The 9,873-nt window shown below is 45.8% G+C and overlaps 1 protein-coding gene across 1 annotated transcript in view; it reads right to left on the bottom strand.

Annotated features, from left to right (window-relative positions):
- PIWIL4 (piwi like RNA-mediated gene silencing 4) overlaps positions 1-3,183 on the bottom strand; it is a 38,244-nt gene extending 35,061 nt beyond the window's left edge. The window contains exon 1 of the mRNA XM_040977300.1: positions 2,895-3,183. Within this exon, the coding sequence (XP_040833234.1) occupies positions 2,895-3,054 (160 nt within the window). The 5' untranslated portion in view covers positions 3,055-3,183. The remainder of the gene's footprint in view (positions 1-2,894) is intronic.
- Between the last annotated feature and the right edge of the window lie 6,690 nt (positions 3,184-9,873).

Raw genomic sequence — 9,873 nt, forward strand, 5'->3', positions numbered from 1 at the left:
ATGTGGACCCATATCTATGGAACTGCACTTTTTCCTGGTTTGTTTATGAGTTGGGGGTGGTAACATGCTGAGCAAGGCATGACCATGGAACTATCTGACACTCATGGGTGCTGGGGTTAGGAACAGGCCTGGTTGGTCCAGGCTTCAGCACCTGTAGGTGCACCCAAGAATGGGGTGTGGGGCAGGCCGGGCTACAACATTCATCAGCTCATACAAAGTCATGGTAGGGGACAGACTATGCCAAGTAAAGGCTTAGCACCTACTGGCACATGTGAGATCTGGGACTGGGAGTGGGCCTGGTGGGGGAGCTTGGAAAACTCCCCTGCTGTGCTGTAGCTCCTGCTGCTAAGCGTGTGATTCAGGCCAGAGTGTTGGGCAGGCCAGGCAAGGTAGTTCTACCAGTCATTAAGTGTGTGGGTTGGTTCTGGAATGGAGCTGACCAGGCAAGAATGGGGCAAGTTTAACCCACTGGCATGTGCAGGGTCCAGGCTGGAGTGTAGGTCATGTTGGGCTAGGCTACCAATTAGAATGAGCTAGAGATGGGAGCAGACTGGGCAGGGTTGTGCTACAGCACCTGATAGCAAGAGTTGGGACTAATGGAAGGTCAGTACAGGCGTCAGCATCTGATGGCAAAAGCCAAGACGAGGGATAGGTTATGCCAAGCTGGGACAGAGGAACTACTGGCATGCATAAGACCTGTGGCTGGGAACAGGCCTGGATAGGGAGCTAAGAGGATGTCATGGCTAGGTTGTGGTTCCTAACGATGTGCATGAGAGCAATAAGAGCAATCCAGGCTGGATGAGGCTGCAGTGTCCCTCAGCATGGGTGTAGACTGGAACTGGGGTTTGCTGGACTGCGACAGACTCCAGCACCCGCTGGTGATTATGAGAGCCAGGTAGGGTGTAAAATGGGCTGGGCTAGGCCTTAGGCTCCACTAAGTCATGTGAGAGCTGTGTCTGGGCATGGACCAGGTATGGTTGGGCTGTAGTACGCAACAGTAAGAACGGGAATGTGGGCTGGTTGGCTAAAGCCACTGTTCCTGCCAGGACATGAGGTGGATTAAGGACCCATTGGTGTACAGGAGATCTGCCACTGGGAGGAGACCTGACAGTAGAGCTTGGGGAATTGCTTTGTTGGGTCACAGCCCCTACAGGTGAGTGCAAGAACCAAGGCAAAGAATAGTCCAGACCAGACCAGGTTATGGTACCTGTTAGCACACATTTGAATTAGGTCTGGACGCAGACCAGGCTGGACCAATTCATAACACCCACTGGCAGATCTGAGAATCAGGACAGGGTGCAGCACAGGACTAGTCAGGCCACAACACCAGCCATTTCACATAAAGGCTGAAGTGGGGGCTGGCTGACTCTGGTTGGGCAACTGCACCCACCAGCATGAGGAGGAATAGGGTGCAGACTGGACCGAGCCAGACTACAGCACTTGCCAGCAAATGCCGAGTTGAAAGAGGCTATGCCAAACTTGCTTCAGCACCCACCAGCACATGTGAGACCTGGTGTGGGGAAGTGCAAACCCAGTAGGGGAACTGCAGGGGGCTCTCCTCCAGGGGCACCACACCTACTGGTGAGTGTGAGAACTGGAACTGGGGGTAGACCAGGCTGTGCAGGGCTACAATGTAATCTGCTGGCTTGCATGTGAGCTGGGTTAGGGGGAAAGCCAGGCTGGGTTGACCAACTGTATCCACTGATGCATGCATGAGCCAGAATAAGTGTAGACTGGTTGGGCTTTGCCTCAGCATGCAAGGCCTGTCAAGCTAGACTGCAGAGCCACCTGGGTTGTGCAAGCTCCAGTATAGGGAGTGGGCCCACTAGGGAAACTGTGGGCACCTCTCTGATGGGTTACAACTCCCACTGATGAGCATGAGAACCAGGGCTGGGGGCGGGCCTGGCTAGAAAGGTGCTGTCACCTGACAGCCTGGCAGGGGGTAATATGGGTTGCTCTGCTGGGCTGTAGCTCCTGCTGATGTATGTGATGGCTGAGTTGCGGTGGACAGGATGGCAAGCACACACAAGAGTCAGGTCTGGGAACATCTCAGAAGAGGTTTCTTAGGGGATCATTCCAACTAAAGCTATGGACTCAGAACTCCAACCATGGGGAGAATTTTAGGATCTGTGGTCTAACCATGGAGTGCTCATGTCAGAACTGGGCTTCCTCAGTGGCTAAGATGGAGCAGTGGACAGCATACCCAGATGCACAAAAAGAATACAGCCATCCATTGGGGCCTGCACAGGACATCTGGTATCATAGCAGAAGGAGGAGGACAGAACAAATTGGTCAACCACTCCAGTAAAGTTTAACAGTAAATTTCTCAGTGAATGGAGATTCTAAGCTGTACAGGTCAGCCAATGGATCTTGGAAGGATTTTCTCATCCTTGGATGGGTGAGATGGACAAGCATTTCAGAACTATCGAAACCGCTTGAGCAGAATCTTGTAGCATGCTCCACATCAGGGATCCTGGGATGACATCAGGTGGCCAGTCTCCAAGCCCCAGTACTGAAGTGGTTGGGAGGCGGGGTGCAGCTTCTTCCCTTATCTCTCCCTTTACCCCAGATACAGGAAAAAGAAAAAGAATGTGTACAAACAATGATCACCCCCAGTTGCCCCTAGCCCTTGACTTTTCCCATTCTAATCAACTACGTGAACATCATCCAAAACAATTTTTAAAAATCTCTTCCACAACTAAGTTGCAGTTCAGGGGAATATGTATTACTTCTAGTAATAAAAAGAGAGAATCAGAGATAACAAGACCAGTATCTGCACAGTGTGCTGAACACAGACGTTCTGTACACAGCTGCTAAGCATGAGACCCAAAACACGAAATCTCTGAAACAAGTCTGGTCACATCATGAAAAAACGAGGAACCTGAAGTTGGTACCTGTTTTACACTCTCGCACATGTGCCAGTTTTTCTCTGGTACAGATTTCCAAATCCACGAAGTCCCGTCTGATCCTCACGCTTCTTTCCACATCCCCAGAAGGTGTAGCTCCGGTGTCTGTCAAAGTGTGAGGAGAACCCAATGATGCCTCAGACTTCATTCCAGTGATGCTGTTTATAACTGGTGTCCCCCAAACTCCCCCCGTCTACAGCCAAGAACGGGGTTCTCGTGGTGTTTAATCAAATATACCCACGCTGCTGAAAATACCCACGACTGCACTGAAGTCTTCAATCTAGAAACAGAAAACTGTGAGGAAAACACAGAATGTCTGGCTGGAAGTTAACAGACCTGGAGGGAGACCGAGCTCTTCCCAGCATGAGGAGGAAGTCCTATCTTAGCTCCACGCGTGTGACTGGGGCAGCTCTTGCTCCTTTAGCTCTAGGGTGACACCAGAAGAGTTAGACGAGGACTGTGCACATCAGCCTCTGCACAGAGGGGGCCGAGTCTCTCGCCTTCCCCAGTGAAAAGGGAAGCTGCCCCTGACACAGCCATGAGTTTGGATGCCAGATCATTTCCCACAAGAACAAAAGCTGGTATCTCACTGTGGAGCTTATTATTTACTGCTAGTTCACAGAAAACACGTACATTGAAATTCGTTTCCAAATTAGTATTTTCTGTTTAAAAACAAACAGAAAACGCTGGCTTCTTGGGATACAACTTTGACACCTTGAAAATAACTTTAAGATATAAAAATAAGGACTACGACTGCAAAGTAAAATGACTAATAGTTTGATGGCTCTTGCACTCTGATTTTTCCACTGAGCTTTAATCAGTCACAATATGAAACTGCCCCAAATGGCACTGCCACCTCTCAAAACTGTTATCTAGGCACCTGATACTAGAATCTGGATCTTCCAGAAAAACTCATAAAAGTTTTTGTTTGTTTGTTTGTTTGTTCAAAACATTCTGTTACTTTCACTTTACTGTCCATATCATTCTCTAATCTTACCTTGAAAAAAACCATCATCCTTGGTTTCAAAAAACATTGAGCAATTTCTAAAAATTCAAGCTACCATAGAACAGTGGCTTCCAGTGACTTGATGGGAAGAAGTATTTTTTTTCATTAATACAGGGTTATTCACAAGTTAATAAAAAAAATGTAGAGATGGATGGGGATGACAGCTGTCCAACAATATTAATATACACAGGCTATACCTTTAAAATTGTCAAATCACATATTTATGTCTATATTTTACCACAATCTAATTAAGTAAACATTCAATCTTTCCTAAAGGGTGGGGATTTTCATTACTTGCTACTCGCAAGACTGTGCAGCAGAGCTGGAAAGACATTCCTTAAACTGGAATAATGCTTGAATGATGGTGACAGAGCTGGCCTGGACTCCATTGCTTCTTAGAACTGAGCTCCTGTGCTGACACACAGCAAACACATGTGCATGACTTCAAACTACAGGGGCTACGTGGACAGGGCTGGAAAGCCAACACAAGGAACATGTGGCAGAATCTAAGTGTTTATCCCTACACATTCATCAAAAACCAATCCATTCATCTCATGGTCAGGACAAAATACTGCTAACAGGTTTCATCCTGGGTCAGGAGCAGCCCTGGGCCCCTCGAGAATTCTGTTAAAATTTTATTAACATCCAATATTTCAGAGTGTGGCTATACCCAGAGGCAGGGCCCTTCAAGAGGTGACTAAGTTAAAGTGGCCTCACGAAGGTGGTCCAACATGACTGACGTCACAAGTTAACAAATGAGGACTCAGAAACACACTGAAGACAGATCAGGTTAACGCAAGAAGACAGTCAACTACACCCAGGAGTAGCCCTAGGAGAAACCAACCCTGCTGTCATGTTCATCTCAGACTGCGAGCCCTCAGAACTCAGATGAGCCAGCTCCTCTGTGTCTGTTATAGTGCTATGGCAACTTGAACAAACTAAGGCAGTCAGCTCTCAGGATCCCAAGGGTTCCACATTTAGAGACTCAACCAACTGCAGCCCTGAATGGTAAATACTTGGGAGGAAAAAAACTGTGCCCTTGCTAAACCTGGAAATGCTTTTTCGTTTTTGTTATCATCCCTAAACACAGTACATACAACTATTTACACACCATTTACTCAGTATTAGGTCAGGTATGTATTCCAGAGATGATTTGCCGCCTGATTCACACACACATGCTCCACCATACGATGCAAGGGACGTGAACATTTCCAGATGTGAGCATCCCTTGGGAGTCCTGGAGCCATGCAGCTCAACGAGCAATGAGAGACAAATGTACATGGATTGGAAGTGCCAACTGGAACGGCACACCAGCGGTTACTGGGAACAGTGCGGACAAGTAGCTCTGGCTGGGCAGGGAAGACAGCTACCAGCAAATGGTGATGATATCTACTCCAGGGGGGGAAAGGCCATGAGAACACGAGAGCATACTGTCCGTTTGCTCCCATCCCTGCAAGGAAACAGCACTGCATGTGTATGCAATGAAGATCTCTGAAATATTTTAAATTTTTCCCAAGGGATGGAAACAATCAGAAACCTGGCTTCCTGATGACTGTGGATTCCCATCCACCAAGCGGCTGACCGGTCTTAGTCCCAGAGGAACACAGTAAAGAAGGATCCTACAGGAAAGCAAATACAGATGCCAAGGCAGTGAGCCGGCTCCTGCAGGGTCCCAGAGTATCACTCCCATTCCATTCAACTGATCCGGCACTAAATGAAACAGCCAGAGCTACACTTACAGTGCTGTGAAACCTGGCTTGTTCCCACAGGGCTGTCGCTGGAGGGTGCTTCATTCTCACTAAGATCAACAGCTGGAGGCTAAAGTAAACAAAAATGTTCAAGATAGTAAGTCACACATCAAAAAGTTCTCAGCAGGTAACAACTGTATCTTGACTTTAGATAGTTATGAGCTAGGAAAAGGAAGCGCTGATGGGCAAAACCCTTGGGCAATAACAAAGCACTGCTTCCAGGATAAAATATAAGAACAGGCAAGGGTTTTCCTCACTCATCTCACTTGGACTTCAGTAGTGACGCTCAGATGTGGCATTAAACTTGGAAGTACAAAAAGGCAGCGATATGGTCCCTGTGCCCAGGAGCCAACAAAGGAGACACAGCAAAGACGCTTTTATGGCCATGGAAATAAACCAAGCTGCCAGCTCAGAGGGTGACACTTCTTGGATGTTCTGGACCAGGACTGGTCACATAATCGCTGGAGGGAACAACGAATTAAGTGTTCACTCCTTCCACAGTAACTACTTTTCTTTGTCCAAGAATTTAACTATGTTTGCCTGCCAAGCAATGAAGCAAATCAAGACAGCTTCAAGTGGATAAAGGCACACTAACTGCCTGCTACTATTTATTTGAGGGATTTCTGGCCTAAGGGCTTGCTCCAAATTCTCAGAGTACATATCTGTAACATCACTCAAACAATGGCTTGTTTGGGTCGATTTCACCCAGCAGCCTAAATCCAGCAAGAAGCCCTACCAGTAATGGTGGCTCCTGACACACAGAATTAAACAAGTCCCAGTGGTTGTTAGACAAGCAATGAAGGCACAACCAACTGTCCTAGACAATTAAAAGCCAAATCAAGAAAGTAGGAGGAAATAACACATAGGGCTCCCCACCTTTCTGTCTTCACTGGCTAGTTCGCTGTATTCTCTTTCTCAACTAAGACAGCAGAGGGGAGAAGTGAGAACACCTCAGGCCGAGCCCAGCGGCAGGAGGGAACGAAACAGGACCAGGGAGCTCTCCACCTACCTGCAGCGAGGCCTGCATGCGCCCCACTCCCGCGGCATCCGGGCTGCGGGCGACGCCTCGCGCCCTCGCACGTGCCCGTCCGCGCACGTTCTCCATGGGCCCGGAGCGACCTGCTGGACTGCGAAGTCGGGGTGCCCTTCCCTCACCGTGCAGATGGCGAAGTGGTCTCTCCCGGTGTGTGGAGGGGCCGGAAGCGCAGCTGCGGCAGACGCAGACGTGTGCGGAGGGGCGGTGCCAGGCCCCAGATAGGGGGGTGCTCAAGCACGTGGTCCAGGTGGAGGCGGGGCCACACAACCCTCCCCCCATTTTCTGCCCACATGTGGCATGTTCCAGCTTGCAGATTTTTGCCAGTCTTGCATGTCAGGGAGCGTCACAGTTCGAATTTTCTGCTGGCTCAAGTGAGAAAGCACTCCTTTATAAAGGGGTAATTTTGCGTTTTCCATTCTATGAATACCTGTTTCCTAGTGATAAGATCGGGTTTCTCACCTTTTAATTTGTGCTTTTGAAGATACCTTACACTTCTTGACTATTGAAGCTGTCCACTTACAATCTCTCATCATTTTTAAAAACAAGAGGCTCTAAATAACCAAAAGTCTGACTTTTTACGTAGTCAGAACCAACATTTTTTCTTATTTTATGAGTTAAGCTCAATGGGTCTTTTTTACAAGGAAGTATTTCCTGCTGTAAGTTTCCAAGAACCTTAAGTGACAGTTTCTTGGTTAATTTTGTAAGTTGGGTGTTGCCATTAAATAATCTTGTGTCCGTAGGAATTTACATGAAAACACGAATGTGCCTGCTGTCAGTGTGAGGGAGGAATCAAATTTTTCCTGTATGGGAATTTTTCTTATCTCTCAAACATTCTATACTTCCTCTAATGATTTGCGGAGCCAGTGCCACCCAATGACTAATTGTTTCAGATATGTAGGTTTGACCTCTGCTTTCTGTTTCTATTTTGCTTATATTTGTTTATTCTGTGTCAGAGTTTCACAGCTTTCTATTAAATTCTTCATCTTGGTCATAAAATCTAGTACAACAAGTAGCTCTTTTGGCTCTTTTGTCTTTTTTCCTGTTTATTTACTCACAAATCATATTCTTCAATATAAATATTGAGATGGTTTGTCAGATTTCTGTAAAAATTCAGCACTCATTACTTGACTAAATATTTGTTAAATGCCGGAGGATAAATGAAGGTGATGAGAAGACTCCCTTAACTTTCTGGTTTGTGTTGTCCTATCTGTGCCTTCCATTGAAGCCTTTATTCCTGCTCTTTAATCATGTATGCCAAATGATATAATAATTTTGGCAATTATAGGAGCAAAATACTAGTGAGAAGAAGACGGAAGTGTGTAAATCTTACCTGTTTAGTGCAACTTGCTTGCTGCCTAGAGTCCATATGCAATACATAAATTGAGTGAGATAATATATTCAAAACTCTCAGTACAAATAGAATTTTTTAAAAATATGTGTCTTACTTGAAACATCCACAGAGAGGAGAGAGAGAGAGAGAGAGAGAGAGAGAGAGAGAGAGAGAGAAACATAGCCCAAGCCTTCATCTGCTGGTCCACTCCCAAATGCCCACAGTAGCAAGAGCTGGACAGGTCTGAAGCTGGATGCCATGAGTTCCCTCTGGGTCTCCCATGTGGGTTCAGGGGTCCAAGGCCCTGGGCCATCCTCCATCACCCCATAGGCCACCAGCAGGGAGTTAGATTAGAAGTAGAGCAGGCAGTACAGAAACCAGAGTCCATATGGGATGTCGATGCCCAGGCTGTGCCACAGGGCTGGCTCCAAAATGGAACGTTTTAACACCAGGGTTGCCAAAGTTATTATCTAAGTGATGGTGGTTAATTATATACAGTAAGATTTTCAGAATTATTGGACAGTAAAGAAATTTGATAAATCTTTAAGGAAAGGACCTAGTATGCCTAATCTCCAAATGTGTTACACGACATTTTAGATAATTTTCCTTATAAAATAGTGAAAAATGTGCCAAAACTTTAGTCGTACTAGTAGAATGTTGGCAAAACAAACTACTGCCAAATGCAGCAAAGTAAGTAAAGATGTTATAGGGAAAGATGTTCATTTCTTATGGCTTCAACGAGAGTGTTAAGACTAGTATAAAGAAAAAAAGAAAAGAAAACCAATTAGGCCAATAGCAAGGAGCTGAGCCGCAAGTGGAGCAGCTAGGATGCAAACCAGTGTTCATTTAGGGCATTGGCGTCATAGGAGATGACTTTATGTGTTACTTGAGTTAATTACCAATTACCAATTAGATTTTACACTAGGCATGCAAGCTGGACTGACATTTGACAATATAATTTACTGTTTCAACAAAATAGGAAAAGCTTATGAACATCTCTAATATGATGTCTAGCAGTCAAGCATTTGACAAAATGCAGCAAATGTTCATGATAAAAGCTGTTTTAGCTAATGAGGCACAGAAAGGAACTCCCTTGCTCTAATAAAAAGGAATCTACAGGAAACTCAGATAGGATCATCCTTAAAACAGTAGAAACTCAGATACTCCATTCTAAGATACAGAACAAGGCAAGTGTTCCCCATCCTAATCAGTATGATAGTGGAAGTCCTGCGATGAAGAAAGAATTTAAAAGCCCAGGACTTTAAGGTCAGAAATAAATCTAGCTGTATTTGTAAATAATTTGACTGCCTATGCAGAAATGCTAAAAAACCAAAAAAATTCCAAGGGCCCAGTGTGGTAACCTAGTGGCTGGAGTCCTTGCCTTGCATGCACCAGCATCCCATGTGGGCACCGGTTCATGTCCTGGCTGCTCCTCTTCCTGACTGGATCCATACTTGTGGCCTAGCAGAGCAGAGGAGGACAGCCCAAAGCCTTGCGACCCTGCACCCTTATGGGAGACCTAGAGGAAGCTCCTGCCTCATGGCTTCAGATGGGCTCAGCTCCGACCATTGTGACTGCTTAGGGAGTGGGCCAACAAATAGAGGAGCTTTCTCTCTTTCTCTGTGTGAATCTGGCTTTCCAATAAAAATAAATAAATCTTTAGGAAAAAAATGCTGTAAGAACCATTAAGTGAGGTTAGCAGCGTTACAGGATGCAAGGTTTATGTGAAGTTCATTGTATTTTGACAAATAGGCAATCTTCAAAAAGTTCATAAAAAGTATATAGTATGAGAAAGCAAAGCATGGATTTAAAAATCTTTTTCAGAAAAATAAACTTGCCATTTCATC

This window comes from Ochotona curzoniae, unplaced genomic scaffold (assembly GCF_017591425.1).
Source record: "Ochotona curzoniae isolate NIBS_2020 unplaced genomic scaffold, NIBS_Ocur_1.0 contig_2723, whole genome shotgun sequence".
NCBI lineage: Eukaryota > Metazoa > Chordata > Mammalia > Lagomorpha > Ochotonidae > Ochotona > Ochotona curzoniae.